Source organism: Marmota marmota, unplaced genomic scaffold (assembly GCF_001458135.2).
Source record: "Marmota marmota marmota unplaced genomic scaffold, marMar, whole genome shotgun sequence".
In the NCBI taxonomy this organism is placed as follows: Eukaryota; Metazoa; Chordata; class Mammalia; order Rodentia; family Sciuridae; genus Marmota; species Marmota marmota.
The window spans coordinates 33,950,320-33,975,448 of NW_026000082.1; the positions used below are offsets into that span (position 1 = coordinate 33,950,320).

The following is a 25,129-nucleotide window of genomic DNA, read 5'->3' on the forward strand; positions in this document are numbered from 1 at the left end:
TTTACCTGCAAATGCCATGATTTTATTCTCTTTTATTGCTGAGTAATATTCCATTGTGTATATATGCCACACTTTTTTATCCATTCAAGATTTTCACATTTCTCCTTTACTATTCTTAGATTTTCTTATTAACAGAATTGACAAATCCAAGTTGTACTGAGGTATTTTAGCACCCTGGAGAAGCAAAGGTCCTTATTAAAGTATTTCTATTGCTTTTATTAGTTGAATATAGATTTCTTATCATATTAAGAGTAAATGAAATTAATTAATGTTGATTAATGAAGCCATATTTGATGTTAGTACTGATTACATGCAAAGTGCCTAATATCAGCTTCAACTACACTTGATCCAGCAACCATAGCTATTCAGAATATAGTGGGAAAACTAGGCAATTGGTTTTTGTTTTTTTTTTTATAGCCAGAATTGTCACCAAATCTATGTAATCATGAGTATTTCACTCACAAAAGATACCATTAGGCTGTAATGTACAAAATCTTTGTTTATGGTTTCCTAGTTATTGCAAATTAAAAGAGGTGCAAATGAAGATGGGAAATTGTAAAGAAGCAACACATTGGGTAAAAAAACAATGATCTCAGAACCTAAAAATCATAGAACTATTAGTAAGTTTTATTTAGTACTAAGTAAATGTCTTTACATTACAGTAGCCTTTACTCTAATATTTATATATCACAGCATAATATTGATGTTTGTAACAGTAATTACGAGAAACATCTATTCACTATTTCTTCCTTGCTAAGAAGGCAGGAAAAGACTAAATATATTTTGGGAAGATAGTCACTCAGAAGCATTATAATAAAAATAAAGTAAAAATGAGCTAGGCACAATGGTGCACGCCTGTATTTCCAACTGCTTGGGAGACTGAGACAGGAGAATTCCAAGTTCAAAGCCAGCCTCAGCAACTTAGTGAGACCCTGTTTCAAAGTAAAAAACGAGGGGCTGGGGCTGGGCTCAGTGTGGAACACCTGCCTTGCATATGTAAGGTGCTGGATTCAATCCTCGGCACCACATAAAAATAAAACAAATAAAATGAAGGCATACTGTCCATCTACTACTACTACAATAACAACAAAGTCTGAGATGTGGCTCAGTGATTAAGTACCCCTGGGTTCAATCCCTGGTACAAAAAAAAGGGGAACAGTTATGAATAATGGTATAACAGATTGTATGTTCTGACATGAAAAGATGCCTCTCAGATATTATATGGAAATGTAAATTATGAATGGTATATATAAAATGATCTGTTTTTATCAAAAATAAGAAAGATTAGTACATGTGTAGAAGAAATCTGGGTGACTCTTCTGCAATCTATTAAAAGTAGTTAAACAACAGAATTATATATTACTTTTTTCCCAGTTACATATTTCTGTAATATTTTTAATTTATAAAAATAAGCAGGTATGTCTTGTATAATCAGAAGAAAAAAGGTTATAAATAATCAGCTTAAGAAACAGAAAAGTATTTAATATATTTTAGAAAAATTCAGTTTTTATTTAATGGGTAAGTGGATTTTAAACTTGGGTGGAAGTTGTCCAAATTATCTGCCACCTTGACAATTTGGATAAATGAACATCAGACACTCTTTATGACAGATACTCCAGTTTGGTGTCAGTAACTCTTTCTGAACCCCAGTCAGTTACCCTTAATCATTGAAATGAACATATGTGTGTGTATACACCACGTAAAAACACATACACACACACACACACACAAATATTGGGGTTTTTAGCAGGAGTTTTGCTTTTATGACCCCCATCTCCTAATTCTTTGAAAGTGTATTTGCTTGTGGTGTATTACAAGTGGGAGAATCTTTCATTTTCTCTTACAAGCAAATTTTATTTTTGTTTTAAGATTTAGATTTTAAACCTACTGGCTAATAATTAAAAGCATAACCATGCTCCTCAGTCCCAGTGTATTGTTTGTAATTGGTCCAATTTATCTGATTCAGGTGCATTGTGGCCAGGTATGAAACCTGAAAGTGGTTTAATTCAGACTCCATCTCCAAGTCAACACAGTGTTCTTACCTGCACTACAGGGTTAACCACAAGCCAGCCAAGCCCAGCACATTATTCTTATCCCATTCAAGGTAAATAGGCATGGTTGTGTGTGTGTGTTATTTAATTATTATTATTATTATTGTTTTTTTAAATTTTAAATCTACCTGTATTTCCAAACAGATTGGATAATACAGGTGCTCTGTATTCTTAAATAGAAAGGAGTGATATGTGCATGCTTTTTGTGTTAGGCAAATCAGAGCTAAAGAGTGTGGTTTGTAAGTAGTATAGCCTTTGGATGTGAGCCGCTTAGTAGTTTGAAGCTTCCCTTTTTTATGTTGGTGTCCAAAAAACCTCTCTGATTTTGTTCTAATCTGTTCTCAGTGACATTTTATCCTATAAGTGAACAGAAGAGTCCATAAGTCTGAATTTGCTGACCTCTTGTGTATGAATTGTCCGAGTGGTATGTGAGCTGCGTGCTGTTTTTCTGCTATGGCTTTGTTGCACCTGTTTTCATTAAGTACTTCTTGGTGAGAGTATTTCTCTTGCTCAAAAAGTTCGTTATTATTTGTTTCAGGATGTAAAGCATAGCATTAAACTCTATGTAACTTTACTTTCCTTAGTTGTTCTTTTAAAAGGTGATAAATTATATCAGAACAATTAGGAAAGAGGACAGAAAACTCAAAGGCACTATGGGATTAGTTGCCACCCTACCAAATCCAGAGCAAACAGTTTGTCCTTGCTCTATTCTGGGAGTAGTGTCCATGTGCCTGACTTTTCATCTGCCTCCTTTTTCCTGGCTTTTTATTTCTTACAAATGGACTCTAAATGAATAAATGATAGACAGCTAAAACTTTTGTGAGGTATTCTTAAAATATGAATTTTGGTGATGACAAAAAAAAATTATGTAAATTAAACAAAATTTTGACTTTCAGTTTAGTGGGAACTACTGTTTGGTCTACTGGAACAGAATTGGTCACTATGTTTACCTCCTGTCATTTATCAAGTTTCCTCTTTCTTTATATTCCCTTCTTAGTCTTCTTCCACTTCTTTATTTCTAAGCTGGGAAACAAATAAAGAGGGGAAAAACTCAAGAACATGACTTTGTCTATCTTCACTACCTCCTTTCTTTTTTTTTTTTTTTTTCCTCCTCCCCTGAGACAGCGGCTTGCTGTGTTGCCCAGGTTGACTTTGAACTCCTGGGCTCAAGTGATGCTCCTGTCTCAGCCTCCAGAGTAATGGAGACTACAGGTGTGTGCCACAGCACCCTACTTTCCTTTTCATTTTTATAAAATGTTTCTCTATGTTAATAAGTAGCCACATCTCTCCTAAATAGGTATATTCCTCATGGCTAAACCTTGATTGTGAGAGTAAGAGTTCCCTTCTTTTATATTAATAACTTTCTACCAGGATGGAAAACCACAACTCTTCTTTAGTTGTATCTTGAATTTGATTATCTTGATAGCTATATTTACTTCTTCCTCCTCCCTAGTACAAAAAAAAAAAAAAAAAACTTAAACATCAGTAACCACTCTTCTTATTGTGTATTAGTGTATATTTTTCCTTGCGATTAGTTAACCTGGTTTCCCTCATTTTGCAATTAATGATAATTGCTTGTATTCAGTAAATGCTTATTATATTCTTGATATTGTTCTAAGCAATGGATAGATGTTACTCATGTTAGTTTTTTTAGTATTGGGGATTGAATACAGACCCTCACACATGCTAGACAGGCACTTTGTCACTCAGCTATATGCCCAGCACCCTTCCCCCTTCTTATAAGATAGGATCTCACTAAATTTTCCAGGCTAGCTTGGAATATGCTGTCCTCCTGCCTCAACCTCTTGAATAACTGAGATTGCTGCATGTGCCACCATGCCCAACTTACTCAAATAATCTTTAAAACAATACAATAAGGAAGTAGTTTTAATCACATTTTGCAGATGGAGAACCTGAGGCACAGTAAAGCTAAGTAACTTGTCCAAAGGCATAGAGTAAATAATATAGACAGGATATAAGTTGGGTATTCTGACCCCAGATCATGACTGCAGTTGTTAGATTTTCAGTATTGAAATCATCTTATCTGTATCAACTCTCCCATTTTGAAAACCTGTACTAACATAATATAAATTTATTTTTCCTCCCATTTTAATGTTTGTTAGCACTTTGACACATGGTAGAAAATAAGGCAGAAATTAACTATCAGGTTGTCAATTTGTGCCATTTATTCTGAAGGAAAAGTTAGTAGAAAAACTATTGGCTAAGGGGCTGGGGTTATAGCTCAGTGGTTGAGCGCTTGCCTCACATGCTTGAGGCACTGGTTCAATCCTCAGCACCACATAAAAAAATAAATCAATAAAAATAAACTGTTTTTAAAAAAAGAAAAGAAAAACTATCGGCTAAAAAGGAATATGGATATTATTGGTGGATTTGAACTGCCTGGGTTCCTCATTATCACTGTCTCCCACCTCTCCCTACCTTACCTTTACTTTAGTATGGTAATGAAGGGTAGTTATTCAGGACTGCTGCTGCTTTCCATCTAAATAACTGCTCAGTCATTAAACAATAAAGACAAGTACAGTGTATCAATTTTTAAAAATATTTAGTATTTATTTATTTTAGTTGTAGTTGGACACAATACCTTCATTTTATTTGTTTATATGTGGTGCTGAGGATCGAACCCGGGGCCTCTCATGTGCTAGGTAGACACTCTATCACTGAGCCACAACCCCAGCCCCAGTGTATCAACTTTTAATTTTTTTATTTTTTGGTGTGGCGATTGAACCAAGGGGATACTTTGCCACTGAGCTACATCTCCAGTTCTTTTATTTTTTATTTTGAGACAGGTTCTCTCTAAATTGTTGAAAGCTTCACTAAGTTGCTGAGCTGGCCTTGAACTTATAATCCTTGTGTCTCAGCTCCCGAGTTGCTTACCACCCCTGGCTCAATTTTGTTAAAAGTGGCCAAAATAGCAGTACCCACTCATCCTGTCCCAAAGCATTGATAGCAACCTATCTTCCCTGAAGAAATTACATCAAAGTCAAATCCTCTTCTGGCTTGATTAACTCGAATCAAACCTTTTCTTGGGCTGGGATTGTGGTTCAGTGGCAGAGCGCTTGCCTTGCATGTGTGAGGCACTGGGTTCAATCCTCAGCACCACATAAAAATAAATAAAACAAAGATATTGTGTCCATATATAACTAAAAAAAAAATTTAAAAAAAAAACTTTTCTTAAGTTTATACCTCAGTAGTACCGTTGTGAGAAAGGACAGCTCTAGTGTACTTACAAAAATCTTTGAATAAGTAGATATGACTTCTTATTTTCCCTCCTGATCCCCAGGGTAGTGATCAGATCTGACTTTTTGTATTAGTCTTTTCCTAAAGGGTCTGGAACCCATGTGTTTCTGCCTTTAGTCATTTTCTTCAGCTGAAGTGGCTTAACTAATAATCTTCAAATGCCAAAATCAAGATGTTTCAAAATTAATTTTAACTTTTATTAAATGTCTTTGGGCTTTACTATTGTGGTAACTATTCACAATAGTCTTTCTTTAACCAGGAGTTTGTGTTTTGTTTCATTTTTATTCATAGACGTTATTTTTAGTATAGTTTTAGATTTATAGAAAATTGAATAGATAGATAGTACTGAGAGTTTTCATCTCTCTCTCCACATACCCTGCAGACACTTTCCCCTATTATTAACACCTTACATTATATTTGTTACAATTAAAGAACCAGCTAAGTATATAGTTTATTCAGATTTTCTTATTTTTTTAACATTTATTTTTTAGTTGTAGGTGGACACAATGTCTTTATTTTACTTTATGTGGTCCTGAGGATCGAATTCAGTGCCTCACACATGCTAGGCGAGCGCTCTACCTCTGAGCCACAACCCCAGCCCCAGATTTTCTTAATTTTTACCTGATGTCTTTTTTCTGTTCCAGGATCTCATGTAGGATACCACAGTACATTTAGGTTCCTCTAGACTTTGCAGTTTCTCCAACTCTACTTGTTTTTGATGACCTTGAGAGTGTTGAGTGTATTTTGTTGTTTCAGCTTAACCACCAGGAACACTTTTGGTTGAATCCTATGCCTTTTTACATAGCCCCATTTTTTTGGTTTCTGTTTTCAGTACTTTCTTTAATTTTTGGCACTGTGAGATGCTCCAGTCTCATCTTGTATATTACCTGTCCAAGTCCTATAATCAACTATTTCTCCAAGGAGACCTGGTTCCTCTTACTGGAGAAGATGATATTAGAAACCAAAATATGGGCATGAGGGATGCTTGTTGCTACTGGAGTATCAGATGTCTTTTTTTTCTTCTTCTTCTTCTTCTTTTGTTGTTGTGGTACTAGGGATTGAACCCAGGGTAGCTCTACCACTGAGCTACATCCCCAGCCCTTTTCTTGTTTTACTTTGAGATAGGGTCTCAATAAATTGCTGAGGGTCTCACTAAGGTGCCCAGGCATGCCTCCCTTGGAGTCTTCCTACCTCAGCTTCCAAGCTGCTGGGATTATAGGAATGCACCACTCCACTTGGTTCAGTGTCATTTCTTTAAGATTCTTTCAGTTAACAGAGAAAGAAATATATGTATTTATACTAACCTATGTAAGTACACATATGTAAAAATATTTCTATATATAATAGTCTATGTTACATTAATCATGAGTTCTTATTGAATTCTCTAGCTTTAATCCATTATCACATAAATCATCCTATACTCTACTTCTTGCTGCTGTAAATCTGTACTCCAAACATTAAGAAACCTTGTTCAGGAAATTACTTTGATTTACTAAGCTCTTTGTGGACAGATTTCTTTGTTCTATACATTGATGCAACTCATGCACATGAAATAGTACTTGCACTCAATATTATCTGATAAATGAGAGAATGAGCAACCTACTTAAACAATCGCTTTTAACCAAATATGCACAGTTTTTACTAGGTCTCAAAGGAATTGAATGAGTTTTTGGTCAGGTGTATTGGTCACACACTGAGAGTAAGTTTTAGTAATCCACCCACTGTCAACCTCTAGCAGAAAATAGTGGTTTTGCCCCTCATACCTACTGTATGCAAGACACCTAGTGCTTCCTATAACTATGTATAGAGTGTCATCTACCATATGCCAGGTGCCTTGCTAGACATTAAAAGTAATAAAATAAGAAGATACTCCTTTGTGGAACTTATAGTCTAGGAAGGGGAGAAAAAAAAAACAATTTTTACATGAATAAATAAGGGCACTTAACCACTGATTGAAATGTGCTCTGAAAGAAAAACGAAGTAGATTGCTATGATTGGGAAAACAAGAAAGGACTTTTTTTTTTTAAAACCTTTATTTTATTTATTTATTCTTATGTGGGTGCTAAGGATCGAACCTAATGCCTCACATATGCTAGGCAAGCACTCTACCACTGAGCCACAACCCCAACCCAAGGACTTATTTTAATAAAAAGGTCAGAGAGAGCATCTCTGAGGAAGTGAGACATGCTGAGGAGAAGTGCCATTATGCCAGGAGGACTGGAGGGGAAGACAGTCAAGACAGAGAGAGCAATATTGCAGAGTTGCTGAATGATAAAGACCTTGTCTTTTTTTTTTTTTTTTTTTTGAGTAACTCAGAGAAAGCCAGAGCAAGGTAGATGGAGTGACATGTCATAAAATTAGGCAGGTAGGTAAAAACTAAATTTTACACAAACTTTTATGTGCCATTACCCTTTGGGTTAACCTTTCAACTTTGGGGCTATATCACTTAATTCTGCCATGCCACTCACCAATCTGTAACCATCCTTTGGATCAAAGCTATGTATGTTGACTATATTAGGTTGACCTAATGGGGCATGGTTCTTAGAAGCTTTGTTTTTCTGATTTTGCAGCTCCATTTTCAGGAGTGAGGACTACCTACATACATTTGGCCATGCCATTGATATTTAGAATTCTGATAGCCTTTAGGTATATAATAATTGCTACCACTTAAATTTTTTATTCTCTAACTTTGTACTTTTGTTACATAATTTGTTGTTGCAGCTTTTGTTTTGTTTTGTTTTGTTTTGTGGAGACCAGCATATTTTTATATATCTTTATATGCAGGATAATCAGTACATTTTTTGAAAATCCCTGGTCTTTTAGTCATTGTTGTATATGACATAGAACATACAGTATTTATGCACACTTTTAGATGAGTTTAATGAGAGTTCAGTGATAGTTACATGGACTAAAAGGTATTACTTACTTAATTATTAACTAACAATCCCTCACTAGAATTTGAACTCCATAAGTTTAAGGACTTTGTCTTGCTCACTATTTTATTCCTTAGTGGCTGGAAAAGTTTCTAGTGCATAGTAGACCCTGATATACTTACTGTTTTGCTGAATAAATGAATGACACATGTTAGAAATGATTTGGTTATGTTGGAGAAGAAAAATGTTATTGGACCCTGAACTTTCTAGGTTAGTAGGCCAAGATCCCCTAAGCCATTATTATTGGGAGAAAACGTTGATTTGTAGCTTGGTACTTGTTTAAAACTCAGACACTTATCAACTAGCAAATCAAGTTACTAAGATTCCTAGCAAGAATAATAGAGTATGTGGCCAAATGTTTTTCACAACCAGCCCAATTTAGTAAGTGGACTGAAGATTGTTTAATTTCTTTCTTGGGATTGAACCCAAGGGCGCTTAACCACTGAGCCACATCCCCCGTCCTTTTTTATGTTTATATTTATAGAGACTGAATCTTACTGAATTGCTTAGGGCCTGGCTAAATTGCTGAGGCTGGCTTTGAACTTGCAGTCCTCCTGCCTCAGCCTCCTGGGCCTCTGGGATTACAGGTGTGTACCACCATGCCTGGCTCCAGTCCTGTTCTAAATAGAAGTTTTCTTATTGACTGCCCTTAATGGAGTTGGTAATCAGTTAGCCCTACCCAATGGTGGACCCTTGGATTACTTATGACTACAGTAGAAATCATGCATCAGTGTTTATGATAAGTGAAAGAGTAGAGTTGAAAACTATTATCTCATATCATTACATTTACAAAAGTCCTTGTGTTATTTACTAGTTACAGAGAAATTCTAAATTCCTGATAGAATCTATGTTTAAAAAATGTAAAACTTAATCCAAATTCCTCGTCTTAAGACAGCCAGCCCACGTAGTTTACCAAATGCATTTCTCCTGACTAGAATATATTTAATGTTTTCTTAATTTTTATATATTCATTGATAAAGTCTCTAAATGCCAGATGTGCTTTTTGTTCCTCATTAATAATCCATTATTTGAGTAGAACTCAAGAAGTAATTTCCAAGCACTTTAGAATTTGGAGCATTATTTCTCAGAATGATTATCTTGCATCAAAAAAGGCATAATTTGAGGCAAGTAACAGTAAATGATAATATCATAGTGTAGGATTTACCAGAGCTCCACTGATGGTTAGTAGGTCACACTGCAGGTGAGTCCTTTTTCAGCTTCTAGAGAGATGAAATGGAATAATCTGGGTTAGTTCTGATTTCATTAGTATCTTTAGTATGAGCTGTGAAATGTATATGTATCCTTCTAGGACTTTAGTAGGAAGAGTTGAAGACTCAAGTTGAAACAGAAAGACGTTTGAAGTGTTTTGTTTCTAATCAAGTCTAAATTGAGGTATGACATACAAAAAAGCAAAATGAGCATTTGTTTCTGTTGCTAGTTTTCTTATCTCCTTGTAGATGTGTTCACTTAAGACAATGTATTTTTTAATGTCTTATAGATTTTTAAATGGTATCTTTAACTAATATCTCTTAAACTCTCAATTCTGTAGCTTCAAGCACAAATGCCAGCCTGATATCCACTTCATCCACAATTGCCAATATTCCAGCAGCAGCAGTTGCCAGCATCTCAAACCAGGTACAGTATAGTTCATCTAGTTTGCTCTTTCTCTCTTCTTTCCCTGTTCAGTTTGCCTATCTAAGAAACAACCAGGAATAACATGGATTATGGAACCCTTTTTCTGGATGCCCTCAGAACTGAACCCTAGATGGCTTCTTAAGCTGCATCAGTTTCTCTTATTCTCTATTAAGCCTCTCTGAATATGGTTATATCTGCTGCTCTATCTATTGTATGTGTTTTTACCTCTTAATCTTCTCCCAACAAGCTCCATGAAGGCTAGGATTTACTTTTCTATTTTGTTCATGTATGTATTCCCCAAAACCTACAAAAAGGCCTGGCACTCACTTCATTGGGAATTCCTTAAAATTTGGTCTTGATCACTGTTAACATTAACTCTGCTTACAAGATCACTGGTAACATCTTCAGTGTTTTAGAACGTTTGCTATTGTTGTTTTGTTTTTGTGTTGTTTTTCTCTGTAGTGATATCACCACTTCTGTGAATCTTTTTCTGCTCACAATTAACATTACTTTTCTGGTTCATTTTCTGTTTCACTGTCCTTGTATTTGTTCTTTCTTTTAGTCCACAAATATTTATTGAGTTTCTGGTTTTGTACCTAGCACTCTCATAGGAACTTTGTTTCTTTTTGTATCTCTTATAAATCTATCCATGCCTCCCTCCCCCTCCCCTCCTCCCTCCTCCCTCCCCCCTCCCCCCTCCCCCCTCCCCCCTCCCAGCTGGGATCAATTGCACATAATGCTAGGCAAGTGCTCTACCACTGAGCTACATCTCCAAGCATTCACATCTCTTCTTTTTGATTCTATCTTATAATGTGAACCATCTCTATTTAGTTTTTCTGCATTTAATAATTTCATCCTCAGGAGTGTTTAACCATACTGATAAACTGTCTCTAAGATGAAGATTCTGGGCTACAATATGTTTACAGGCTTCCAGCTGATTGGTGGTTACTTTTTCTTTGATATCTTGCTATTTCCTAAGTTCAGCATATCTAGAACAAGACCTTTGTTCTACCCTTTTTTCTGTCTTCTTTTCTTCCAGAAATATAACTACTTTTTCTTAATATTTCTGAATTCTTGTCAATGACACTATTTTTTTTCCTCTTAATTAACCAAGTCCTAAAATCAGACTGGTTGATTTCCATTTCATTTCTCCTACCTTTCCCTAACCCAGCCATTTCTCAAAATTTTCCCTTTTTATTTTGCTATCATTTCTATTACTTTGGTTTTTTTCCTCTTTTAATACTGAATTACTGTGGCTGAATGCTTATTTCATCTCCAATTTTTTCCCTTGTGCTGTCTGTTCTTTAAAATACTGATTAAATTTTTTTGCAAATGCTACCATTTATGAAGTTACTTATCTGCTCAGAATTTTTTCTTGGTTTTACTGTTGGTTTAATTTGAGAGTTCCCATTTTCTGATTCACACAAGCTATAATACTGTTGCGTAAAGAATCTAAGTCATAACCAGGCACAGTGGCACAGGCCTATAATTCCAGTGACTAAGGCAAGAGGAAAAAAGAAAAGAAAGATAGGAAAAAAAAAAAAAAGAATTAGTTTGGTCAACTAGCGTCGTCCTATTTGTCACTAATATCAGTGTCAGTGGAATTTTTTGAAGGTGTGTCACACTCAGTTTTATTTTACAGCTCTGTTAAGATATAATGGACATCAAACTATATTGATTTAAATTGTACGGCTTGATAAATTTTGGCATATATGTTTGTGAAATGACCAAAAGTTTCCTCCCGATATTTTAGGGAAACTTTTATTTTTAAAGAAAACTTTTAAGAAAAGATTATCAGTTTTGTGAAATAAGAAACTTTAGTGTAGGGTATATACGTTTTAAAGTTAATTTGCCCTTATAAACACTGCCGTTTAATGCAGTGGTTTATAACCTTATTAAAGAATAGACATTTTTGTTTAAAAATTCTAGCAGAAATTCGGTACATAAAATTGGAAAGGACATAGTATGTAATGTATAAAAGTACACAGGAACCTTCCCTTTCGGCCTTCCTTATATTATAGCAGCTCTTTTTTCTGGTCTCATGTTTCTAGAGAATGCATTTTGAGGGGCTGGGGTTGTGGCTCGGTGGCAGAACACCTGCCTTGCACATGTGAGGCACTGGGTTCGATCCTCAGAACCATATAAAAATAAATAAACAAAATAAAGTTATTTTGTGTCCATCTAAAACTGAAAAATTTTTTTTTAAAAAAAGAATGTATTTTAAAGTTATTGTTTTCATTGGAGAGACTATTAGAAAACAAGAAGTCAAATTAATGTTTTAGGGAAATAATTATGAATAAGAGGAAGAAGGAACCCTTTGGTTGAAATTTAATATGAAAAAAAAAAAGAAATTTAATATGTGTGCTCTCGGGGTTTTTTTCTTTTTTTGTATCAGGGGTTGAATCCAAACATGCTTAACCACTGAGCCACATCCCCAGTCCTTTTTTATATTTTATTTTGAGACAGGTTCTCACTAAGTTGCTAAGGCTGGCTTTGAACTTGCAATTCTCCTGTCTCACTGCCTTCCAGATTGCCAGGATTACAGGTGTGTGCCACCACATCCAGCAATTATGCTCTTTCTAAGACTCTTGGTTTCCTCCCTGTTCCCTTTGGCCTACAGGACTATCCCACCTATACTATTCTTGGTCAGAATCAGTACCAGACCTGCTACCCCAGCTCCAGCTTTGGAGTCACAGGCCAGACTAACAGTGATGCTGAGAGTACCACATTAGCAACTACCACATACCAGGCAGAGAAACCTAATGTCATGGTTCCTGCTCCAGCAGCCCAGCGACTTTCATCTGGTAAGTATCACAGTTCAGAAAACTGGCTTAAGGGCACTTAATCCAAAAGGTGTTTTCAGGTGATGGGGAAGATAATTTTGTTCTGATATCAGCCACTTTCATCATGCTCTTGGCTTTTCTTCCTAGGTGAGTATTTAAACTTTGGAAGCAGGCTGTGATGAGTCATGGGTGGCTGATGTCTGCCTGATACTAAGAATAGAAAAGTAGCAACAATGAAAAGACTATACTGTATTTCCAACCCCTACCAGCTCTTTCAGCCTACAAATTCCCCCAATCTTTTTTCCCCTTGTGATTTATTTTATCCTTATAGAATGTTTTATAATGTTTTCTGTCTTCTGTATTATAAATTATTAAATAGATCTAGAGCTATGGTTTTCAGCTGGAGATGATTTTGCCCCCCAGGGAACTTTTGGGCAACATGGAAAACAGTTTTGTTGTCACATTGGGTTGGGGATGCTTCTGGCATCCAGTGAGTAGAGATCAGGAATACTGCTTAGTTAAATACCCCAAAATGTATAAGATATCCCCCTCAACAAAAAAATTAACCGGCCCAAAATGTCAGTTGTGCCAAATTGGCAAACCCTGATCCAGTAATCCAGTAGTAGAGCAGCAATTATGCTCTAAGACTCTTGGTTTCCTCCCTGTTTCCTTTGGCCTATATATCTATCCCGCCTATACTATTCTTGATCAGAATCAGTATCAGACCTGCTATCCCAGCTCCAGCTTTGGAGTCACAGGCCAGACTAACAGGGGCTTTTTTTTTTTTTTTTTGGCAAACTAACTTGATGAGCTGTGTAGAGTGGCCCATACCTGTAGTCCCAGCTATTTTCAATGCGAGGGCAATTTGAGACTGGCCTGGGCAACACAGTATGAACTTATCTCAAAAAATAACTTTGAGGGACTTAGAAGGCATGCATATAAAGCATGATTATGACTCTTTTTATGACATTAGCCACTATAAGTGCTTAATGCCTAGATCTACATTCCTAGATTGCTTTACATAAAGTCTAGTTTTCTAAACTCTCTCCCTTAGTTATGACTCATAAGAGCAGAGAATCTGCCAGCCCTCTTCGTGCTCTGGTTCATATAGGCTGTGACTACTGGCAGTACATGTCCCACTTTTTCTTTTCAGGAGACGCTTCTACAAGCCCAGCTTTGTCCCAAACTACACCAAGTAAAGATGCTGATGATCAGTCCAGGAAAAACATGACTAGCAAGAACCGGGGCAAGAGGAAAGCTGATACCAGTTCTTCTCAAGACAGTGAATTGGAAGTATGAGAAGAAACTCATTCTAGTTTTTGTTTTTCTTTGTTTTTTCTTGCTTCTTGAATTTATCAAACACATATCTGAAACTCACAGAGATAATGTGGTTGTGTGTTGTGTGCTCTTTAATTCCTATGCAAAAGAAACTGCATTGACCAAGTAAATTAGAAAAATGGTAAGAAAAACAAAGTTTCTCCATGTCCATAACTTACTATATCACTTTCAGATGCTTTTCACCAAAGCATTGAAAAAGCTTTGCTGGATTTAGGCAGCAAGGCAATTTTTTAATGGAAAGAACAAACAATTCTCTGTATTCCAGAGAACAGAAAGAACAGTTCATCTTATTCAGAAAACAGAGGGAGCCGCAAGTGATGTCATAGTGCTCTCCATTTAGAAATCTAAAAGGAAAATGAGAGCTTCAAACCCAAGTTTCTGTGAGACACACAAATAGATCTGGTAACTTCTTATTGACATTGGCACTGATTTATTTTGTGCCTGTAAGCACTGTGAGACTTTATTATGGACATGTGTTTTAAAAGACTAGGGGTTGAGATTGTGGCTCAGAGGCAAAGCTCTCGCCTAGCATGTGTGTGAGGCACTGGGTTTGATCCTCAGCATCACATAAAAACTAAATAAAGGTTGTATCCACCAAAACTAAAGAATAAATGTTTTTTTTTTTAAAGACTAGAAAGATAAAAAATTCTAATAATAGTGGGGTTTTGTTTTTAATTTTTCTAAAAAAATTATTATTTAATAAAGGGAAAAGATATATTTGAATATAAGTCCATTGAGATAGGTGCCATAAGACATAGGTAAAGTGAAGCCGTGTTTAGAGCCTGTTGTCTTTCATTCCTGGGGTGGGGACAAAGGAACATGAAAGAGAAACTAAAATTTTGATACGTTTCTTAGGGAAAACTGAGAACTTGCGCATTTTTTAATTGGAGTTAAATATGCATAACGTAAAATTTTACTATTTTAACATGTACAATTCAGTGTCATTAAATACATTTCCAGTATTATATAACCATCACTACTGTATGTTACCAGAACTTTTTCATGATTCTAGACAAAATCTCTATACCAATTAAGCCATATCTCCCATACTCCTGTTCTCCTAGCCCATTGCAACTATTGTTCTATTTTCTCCTCCTATGAGTTTGCTTATTCTAGATACCTCATGTAAGTGGAATCATACAATATATATTCTTTTATGTCAGGCTTATTTCAGTAAGCATAACACTTTTACAGTTCGTCCATGTTGTAGCATGTGTCAAAATTTCATTTCCTTTAAATGGCTAGCTAATATTACATTTCGTATATATGTGTGTGTGTATGTTGTATCATGTTTTGTTTTATTCATTCATCTGTTGAAGGGCACTTGAGGTTTTTGCCTTTGAGCTATTATGAGTACTTCTTTGAATACTGTGTGCAGTTACCTATTTGAGTCCCTCTTGTCCATCTTTTCAGTTCTTTTGGGTTACACAAAGGAATATTAATTTTGATTATATTCTGTCTTCCTCTTTTTAAGGAACCACCATAATTGTCTTCAGTTTTACATTCCCACCAGCAATTCACAAAGGTTCCAGCTTGTCTACATCTTCATCACACTTGTTATTTCACATTTTTTTGATAGAAGCCATCCTAATGGATGTGAAGTGATACCTCATCGTGGTTTTGATTTTTACTTCCCTAATGTCTAATAATATTTAGCATCTTTGCACATGCTTATTTGCCATTGACATATTTTCTCTGGAGAAATACCTATTCAGATCTTTTAAACTCCTTCCCTCTCTTCCACCCCCACCCTAAGGTAGAGTCTCACTGTGTTGCCCAACCTGGTGTTAAATTCCCTGGATTCAAGTGATTCTCCTGCCTCAGCTTCTCAGCTTTTGCAGTAGCACCTGGCTCTTTGCCCATTTTTTAAATGGGATTTTTGGTGCTGTTAAATTAATATATTCCAGATTATTGATCCAAAATATTTTCTCCTATTGGGTTTGCTTTCTTCCTTTTTTTTTTTTTTTTGGTGTGTGTGTGTGTGTGTGTGAGAGAGAGAGAAATGTATCTGCAGTGCTGGAGATCAAACCCAGGGCCCAGAGCATACTAAGCAAAACAGACACTCAACACCAAGTTACACTTTTCACTCAGGCTTTTCAATTTTTGATTGTGTCCTTTGAAGCATAAAAGTTTTTAATTTTGATTAAGTCCCATTTTTTTCTTTTATTGCTCTGCTTTTAGCATAATATGTAAGAATACATGCTTATGAAGATTTACATCCATTTTCTTCTAAGATTTTTATTGTTAAACTTAGGTGTTTAATTTATTTTGAGTTAATTTGTATAAGTTCTAATTTTATGCTTTTGCATGTGGATGTCCAGTTTTTCCAGCACCATTTGTTAAAAAGACTTTCCTGGGCTAGAGGTGCAGTTCAGTGGTAGAACACTTGCCTAGCATGAATGAGATCCTGAGTCTGATCCCCAGCACTGCAGAATGAATGAATGAATGAACAAAGGAACGAATTCCTTTCTCCATTGGATGATTTTTTAATTTTTGATCCTTGTCAAAATTAATTCGCAACAGTTTATTTCTCGCTTCAGCTCTGTTTTATTGGTCTATATGCTAGCACCACACTATTTTGATTACTGAAGTTTTGTAGTGAGTTTTAAAATCAGGAAGCATGAATCTTTAGTTTTGTTCTTTTTCAAGGGTGTTTTGACTATTTGGGGTCTTGAGATTCCATTTTAGGATGAGTTTTTCTTTCTTTTCTTTTTTCTTTTTTAGAAGTAGTTGGACACAATACCTTTATTTATTTATTTATTTTTATGTGGTGCTGGGGATCGAACCCAGGGCCTTGCAGTTGCTAGACAAGCACTCTACCGTTAAGCCACAATCCCAGCCCATAGGATGAGTTTTTCTATGGTAATTTTGATAGTGATCACAATAAATCTATAGATTGGTTTGTATAGTATTGGCATCTTAACAGTATTAAGTCTTCCAATTAGTGAACATGTGTATCTTTCCCATTTGTTTGTGTCTTTAATTTCCTTCAATATCTTAATGGTTTTCAACATACAGTCTTTTGCTTCCTTGGTTAAATTTATTCCCAAGTATTTTTTTTTTTAGTTGTAGTTGGACACGATACTTTATTTTTATTTATTATGTGGTGTTGAGGATCGAACCTAGCATGTCGCACATGCTAGGCTAGGCAAGCGCTCTACCACTGAGCCACAACCCCAGTCCCATAAGTATTTTATTCTTTGATGATATTTACTGCTTTTTACATTTCCTTTTCTCATTATTTATTGCTTATAAACAGAAATACTGCTGATTTGATTTCAATTTTTTGTGTATTCCTTAGGATTTTTTACAAATAATATTATGTCATCTGAAAACAGAGATAACTATATTTCATCTTTTGCAATTGAGATGTCTTTTTTTTTTTTTTTTTCTCTTCCTTTTCTTACCAAAGTGCTCTGGATAGAACTTCCATTACTATGTTAAATGAAAGTGATGAAAAAGCATTCTAACATATTCCTTATCCAATGGATAAAGCTTTTAGTCTTTTACAACTGAGTATCATTTTAGCTGTAGGTTTTTGATACATGCCTTTATCATATTGAAAACATTCCCTTTTACTCCTACTTTACTGAATTGTTTTTTTCATGAAAGGATGTTGGATTTTGTCAAGTGTATTTTCTACATCAATTGAGATTATCATGTGTCTTTTCATCTTTTATGAATATGTTACATTTATTTTTATATGTTGAATGAACCAAGAACTAATCCCACTTGGTCACAATGTATAATTATTTTAATGTGCTGCTGAATTTGGTTTGCTATTATTTTGTTACAGATTTTTGCATCAATTGGCGTAAGAGAAAAAGTTTTAAAAATTTCTATAGTTTTCTTACAAACGTAGTCTGACAAGGTGATGTTGGTCTCATTACATAAATTAGGAGTGTTTCAAGAAGATTGGTGTTAAATCTAGTCTTTTCTTTTTCTTTTTGTGGTGCCTGGATTAACCTCTGGGCCTTGCATGTGCTAGACAAATGCTCTGCCACTGAGCTATGCCCCCATCCCCCTAATTCTTATTTAAATGTTTGGTACAATTCACAAATGAAGCCATCAGGTCCTGGGCTTTTGCCAGCATACGTGACAAAATCAGTCAGAGTTACTCCAGGTAAATTGGGCTGGCACTAAATAACAACACAGACGCAGAAAGTACCTTTTTCTTGGGGGTCATTGACAGCTCCTCTGCCCCAGCTCTCACAGAAGAGGCAAGAGAGGCAGGCAGAAGAGAGAGAGCAGGCCTGAAACCATCCTATTTATTGGGGGAAAAGACATTCAAGAAAATTCAACCCAAATAAGACAAGGGATTGGGTTTCAGGGGGTTGCTTGGTGATGTCTTGCGGTCAGCAAATTGACTGACATCTTGGAAGGCCACACCCATCTCAGGTGCTGTGTGGGATCATAAGCAGAGCAAGGGAAAAGGACACATATGTCTCACGGCCCAATCAGAGCAGCAACGTCAGTCCAGTCCCCTCATGTACTCAAATGCCCGCCCATAGCTCACACACACACAGCCCAAGGCTGTCTCATAATAGGCTTTTATTTGTTGGAATGTTTTAAATTATTGATTCAATCTCCTTATTATTTATATATCTTAATCAGGTTTTCTGTTTCTTCTTGATTTAGTTACGTACCTTGTGTTGTGTATTTCTGGGAATTTGACTATTTCATTTGAGTTACCTAGTTTGTTACAGTATCCTCTTATAATTCTTTTTATTTCTATAAATATAAAATCAGTAATAGTGTTCCTACTTTTAGTAATCTTAATAATTAGTAATAATGATTTTAGTAATCTTGGTGTTTTCTATTTTTTTCTTCATAGTCAGTCTAGATAAAGGTTGTTAATTTTGTAGATATTCTCTAAGATTCAACTGTTGGTTTCATTGACTTTTCTCTGTTCTTTTTCTATTTTAATTGTTTCCACTTTAACTTTATTTACTTCCTTCTACTAGCTTTAGTATTACTTTCTTCTTCTTTGTCTAGTCCCTTAAGGTATACAATGTGGTTTTTTGGAGATCATTCTTTTTCCTTTTGGTGCTGGGGATTTATTCCAGGGCCTTGTGCTTTCAAAGCATACACTCTACCACCGAGCTACATCCCCAGCCCTATTTCTTCTTTTTTAATGTGTGTACTTTCAGTTATAACATCCCTTTTAGCACTGCTTTCATTGTATCCCATAAGTTTTAATATGTTGTGTTTGTGTTTTCATTCATCGCAAGGTATTTTCTAATTCCACTTACAGTTTGTTCCCATTATTTAAGATTGTGTCATATATGAATTTTAGTATTTTCCTTGTTACTGGAAGATACTCATTATGCTTTATATTTTATTCCTTCAGCGGGTATTTCTGTGGGACTTGGATGAAACCATCATCATCTTTCACTCCCTTCTTACTGGATCCTATGCCCAGAAGTATGGAAAGGTAATTTGGGTAGTCTTTTGTTATAACTCCCTCCTCTGACTATATGAGCAGAAATATTTTTTTTCTGCTACCTCATCTTACCTGTTGGCTTTTAACTTCTCATGTAAAATTTCACCAGATGGCTTGTACAAGGCAAGCTATATGATCAAGTGGAGTTGATGATAAAGCCAGATACTAGTCCTAGGACCAGTGTTGAAAGCTGAAGTTGTTTGAGTTGAAGTTGCATTTTATAAAGTATAGGAATGAGGTTCAAAACAGAGTATTCTCAGGATTCTGTTTGCAAAGACATGATTTGTTTAACCTTCAGCTACATGGTTGTTTTATTTTTTTGAGTTCTGGGAATTGAACACAAGTATATCTACCACTGAGCTACATCTCAAGCCCTTTTAATTTCACATTTTGAGACAGAGACTTGCTAGTTTGTCCAAGCTAGTTTTGCACTTGCAGTTCTTCTGCTTTAGCCTCCCAAGTTGCTAGAATTACAGGCATGTATCACCACACCCAGCACCTTAAGTCATTTTTAATAACCCAAACCAAGCATTTCATTTAGCCAAACAAAAGTTAGACATAAAGCATATAGATAAAATATCTTTCTTAAAATACATGCATGCTTTTTAAAAAAACAAATATATCTAACAAAACTTAATTTGTTTAATCTTTAATTTTGGCAGAATAATTAGCTGTTTTGAGAAGATTAGGACTGTATTTCTATGCCAAATTATCTCCAGAATCATATTTTTCAATTTTGGTGTACAAATTTTATAAAAATATCTACCTCCCTTGCTATCTCACACTTCCCAATTGATTTATCTCATCACTTGCGTTTTTTTCTAGGAGTGCTTCCACAGGCTCTTACTATCTAGGCTGGCCAGCTGATATAAACTCATAAGTTATATTACTAAGATGACTTTAAAAATATAGACTCTCAGTAAAGGACTCATGATTCATCTCAAAGCAGCTTTCCTTAATTTTCCTGTAAATATTTTGACTCTTTTACCTTTCTTTACTTTCTGGTTGTTGAAATTGTCAGACGTCTGATGTTATATTGCATATGTGGCAGGCGGCTTTTGACAGGGAGATATTGCATCTCATATTAGCAATAGTTAGGAGTTCCTCTGGAACAGAGAATTTCCCAAAAAATTTAAGTGGAGGAAAAAACACCAAAGGGAATGATAAAAATACAATTTTAACTGCAAAGCAGTGAGTAAATTTCTTAAATATATTCTCTGTATAAAATATATTCCATTTACTTTTATGAAAATATTAGTTTCCACAAACTAAAGTTTTGACATTTCTAATATCTTCTCTATTGAACAATCCACATTCTTAGAAATGTCGTTGAAATATTATCAATAATACTTGAAGAACAGTTATAGACCTGTGTTGCTTTGGCCTTGACCCAAAATAATTTTGAAATATTTGAAAATGAACCAGTACTGTGAGTACCAAGTCAGGTATCTTTTTTCTCTTATTGTCTTCCAGGACCCAACAGTAGTGATTGGCTCAGGTTTAACAATGGAAGAAATGATTTTTGAAGTGGCTGATACACATCTGTTTTTCAATGACTTAGAAGTAAGTATGTAAAATTTTTTTCTGTGCTTCAGTGAGATGTTTGGTTCAATAACTTGAAGACCCTATGCCTGTTGAATGTGGAAGATAAATGTTTAGACAGAGTAAGGATGGAGAGGCTAGGTAATACAGAGTCAGGCTGGAATGGCGAGCAGCCACACGCATATGTAGTCTTAGAGGAATATCGTGGTTGAAGTTCTACAGTCTTGATTCTTTCCTCAGTCCCTCAGTTTTATTGGCTCAGATTTTTCATTTTTGTCTGCATATTTGGAAGTGATATAGTATTAAGGGAAATGCCAACTCATCAGGGAAAATCCTGAAATCTAAACCAATATTCCAGTTTATTAATAAGTATTAAATAATATATATAATGGGCTTGATTAGTACTCTCAGTTGTATTTTGACCATTTTTCAATTATACCTTCTTAAATGATAATCCCTTAATTTGTCCAATCTGTAAATGATTGCTCTAACTCATGGTATTTTTACACATTTATTATTCATATATATAAGTTAAGCTTGATATACAGAATCATTTTATAGCTAGGTACCAGGAAAATCAGGAAACACTGAGAGCTTCATGGTAAAGTTTTTTTGGCTTTGATATTGAAGTTACCTTTGAAGTAAAAATAATATCGTAGAAGGATCACAGACCTGGAGTCTGAAGACCAGAATGTGAGTTTCAAGTTGGGAAACTTATATTCCCATCCTGGGCCACAGTTAAAGCAGTTATCCTATAAAAGAAACTAATAGTTATCTGTCTAAGGTAAAGGGTTAGTGAGAAACAGGAGGGACCAGACTTTTCATTTTGTGTGTTTGAATTCTGAAATGTATACAATATGTATTACCTAGTTTTTAAAAAGTAGTGAAGATTTTGTAGTAAAATAAAATGACATTTCACAAACACAAAGTAATCCTACTTCTATTTAAATACAATCTAGTTCTATTCCACAGCCATTTCTCCAGCAAATTAAATTAAAATATGACTCTAAGCCACTCATAGTGGTGGACACCTGTAATCCCAGCAGTTTGGGAGGCTGAAGCAGGAGGATTGCAAGCTCAAAGTCAGCCTCAGCAAAAGTGAGGCACTAAGCATCTCAGTGAGAGTCTCTAAATAAAATACAAAAAATAGGGCTGGGGATGTGGCTCAGTGGTTGAGAGCCCCTGAGTTCTATCCCCGGTACCCCAGCATCCCAAATTAATGTGACTCTAAACTCTACTGCTTTTATCTAAATTCCATAATGCTTTAATTTTTCCTCAACTTCATATGTTGATAAATTAGGACAGCATAGTTTTTATTCAGCAAACACTTATTGAAAACCTACTGTGTAACAATAATTATTGCCAAATTGTATTTGTAATGATTTTCTAGACATAGTCCTCACTCAGGACTGAAAGTTCTGTGAAGAATTTGACCTGAATGTGTTCCTGCCCCCCCAGGTCAGTGATTCTCAACTTTAGGGGGCATAAGAATCACCTGGGGAGCTTCTTAAAAATGGAGATTCTAAGACTTCGCTCCCAGAAATTCTGATTCAAGTAGGTCTGGGGTGGACTCAAGAATATGCATTTTTAAAAACTTCCCCAGAGGATTCTAACGTAGGTACCCTAGAGGTGTCAGGAGTACAACCAACAAAGTTAGGCAATGGGTGCTGTTTTATGTCAGTAGTAACATATACTTGGTAGAAAGAGCCTTGGATTAAGAAACAAAAGACCTAGGTTTTTTCCTTGTTTTTTTCTGCCACTCACTAGTTGTATGATCCTAAGAAGATCATTTTACTTCCCTTTTAGAATATGAGATTGGCTTAAGTGACCTCTTCTTAAACTTACATTTGAATTTGTAAATTTCAGTTTCATTCATTTTCACTTTTGGTACACATTCCACCAGCATCCGTTTCATCTACAAAAATTAATTGCTTATATGCTATATAAGGTCACTGAACAAGACTAGTAGAATGCAAAGGGTATTTAAGATGTAAGTCCTTCCCCAAATAGCCTGCTTTAATAGGATTTACAGTCTAGTGTAGGACATAAGCACACCTGATATTATAAGAGCTCATGCTTATCCTCATGAACTGTTGAGATAAGAGCAGAAATTAAAGAAGGGTTAGTTAAGGAAGATGTCACGAAGACTGTGGGATGTATATCAGGCTGTAAAGGAAGTTGTACAGCAAAGGGGGTGGTAAATGTGAGTGATCCTTCACACATAAGAGACCAGAGGTATTTCATTATCCTGCTATTGTACATAGTCACTTTATAATGTCATGATGGTGATAGCACTTCTGCTCCCACCCTTTAACTAAAATAGTGTTTTGTCTTTTAACAGGAATGTGACCAGGTGCATGTGGAAGATGTGGCTTCTGATGACAATGGCCAAGACTTGAGGTGATAAACAGTGATGTTTTGAACATCAGTACACCTGTTATGTACAAGATACTGTCTGGGTTCAGAGGAAAAGAAAGATGAAAAAGTTCACAATCTATTAGAGGAGACAGAAACAAGCATAGTTAACTATGACATACAGTTTGAGAGTGTGACAATAGAAAATGTGATGGAGAACAGAGAAGTAATTCTGATGGGGTAAGAGAAACAGTTGGTGCCAAAAATGGAAAGGCCTTCTCAGTGGAGTAGCAGTTGAGTAGGACCTCAAGAGTGGGTAGCAGGACTGGGACTGTGGCCCAGTGATAGAGTACTCACCTGGCACATGTGGGGCTCTGGGTTCGATCCTCAGCACCACATAAAAATAAATAAATAAAGGTATGTGTCCACCTACAAACCCCCCCAAAAAAGGGGGTCAGTGATGGAATGAGGAAACAGCATTGAAGAGATCTCTGCACAGATTTTCAGTCAGAATAAAGTGTGCTTCCAGACTGTGTAGTTTTAGATGCAAATAAACATCAAAATTTTTTAATTTCTTCAAGGAAACTAATTGTAGGAGCCTGATGGTGTCAGGAATAACCTTATGGAAAGACATTTTTAGCCATCATACTACAGCAAAAACTAAACCAAGGAAGTCTCAGTGGCAAAATGCATGCTTAGTCTCCTCATTTCTCTCTCTTGATTACTGTTTTCTGGCCTAGTAGTCCTAGCTAAGAATTATCCAAAAATTTATCTCTTATATTTAAAGACTAGAAAAAAGACTATTGCATCTTTTTGTATTAATTTATCTTAATGTTTTATCCCTTGGGGCTAGGCTGTGGCTCAGTGGTAGAGCGCTTGCCTAGCTCTTGCGAGGCGCTGGGGTCAGTTCCTCAATACCACATAAAAATAAATGAGTAAAATAAAGGTTAAAAAAAATGTTTTATCCCTCTTAAAGTATTCTTTCCTGTGACTACCCTAAAATTAAGTATCCCATCTGTGAATTCTCAAATACATGGCAGAAGTAGAAATATCACCTTAGTAAGGACCTAATAAAGTGCTGAGAAGCTTGAAAGATTTCACTTTAAGGAACAGCATCAGTTGTGCATATCATGTATCGCACAGCCATGGAGGGCATCAATCTTACAAGACTTTTTTAGTCTTTTAAGAAAAAGCATGGTTGTCAGTCAAGCACTTTATGATCCACTCTGAACCCCATTTTTTTCCTTTTGTACATGTGACTAACCAATAATTACCTATTTTATGTCTTGACAACTTTAATATGTAATCTCACATTTAATGTAGTGAACGCCATTTTGACTTTAGATTGAACCAAGTTATCTTGAATTCTGCCATTTTTTTCCTTAATTAATTTATTTTTTAAAGCTCAGAGCAGCTTCTTAATATATATTTTTTTTTAGTTGTAGTTGGACACAATACCTTTATTTTATTTTTTTTAATGTGGTGCTGAGGATCAAACCCAGCGCCTCCCACGTGCTAGGCGAGCACTCTACCGCTGAACCATAATCCCAGCCCTCTTAATTTATTTTTAGTTGTAGATGGACACAATACCTTTATTTATGTTTTTACATGGTGCTGAGGTTTGAACCCAGTGCCTCACACATGCTAGGCAAGCACTCAACCATTCAGCCCTAGCCCCAGCCCTCTGCCAGTCATTTTTAAATATTTACTGTGAAATATTAGTTCTTCCCAGTTTATATAATTATATTAATTGTCTGCTACATAATAATTTACCCCCCCCCCCCAAATTAG

The 25,129-nt window shown here is 35.6% G+C and overlaps 1 protein-coding gene across 8 annotated transcripts in view; it reads left to right on the top strand.

Annotated features, from left to right (window-relative positions):
• Nucleotides 1–25,129, top strand: part of Eya3 (EYA transcriptional coactivator and phosphatase 3) — a 102,505-nt gene that overhangs the window by 56,541 nt on the left and 20,835 nt on the right. For 7 of the 8 annotated variants that reach the window (XM_048816002.1, XM_048816001.1, XM_015485413.2 and 4 more), the window contains 7 exons: nt 1,967–2,104; nt 9,792–9,877; nt 12,498–12,681; nt 13,814–13,953; nt 19,349–19,432; nt 20,915–21,004; nt 23,325–23,383. In XM_048816002.1, coding sequence (XP_048671959.1) covers nt 1,967–2,104; nt 9,792–9,877; nt 12,498–12,681; nt 13,814–13,953; nt 19,349–19,432; nt 20,915–21,004; nt 23,325–23,383 — 781 coding nt within the window. The remainder of the gene's footprint in view (nt 1–1,966; nt 2,105–9,791; nt 9,878–12,497; nt 12,682–13,813; nt 13,954–19,348; nt 19,433–20,914; nt 21,005–23,324; nt 23,384–25,129) is intronic. The other variant, XM_015485414.2, reaches the window with a different exon arrangement.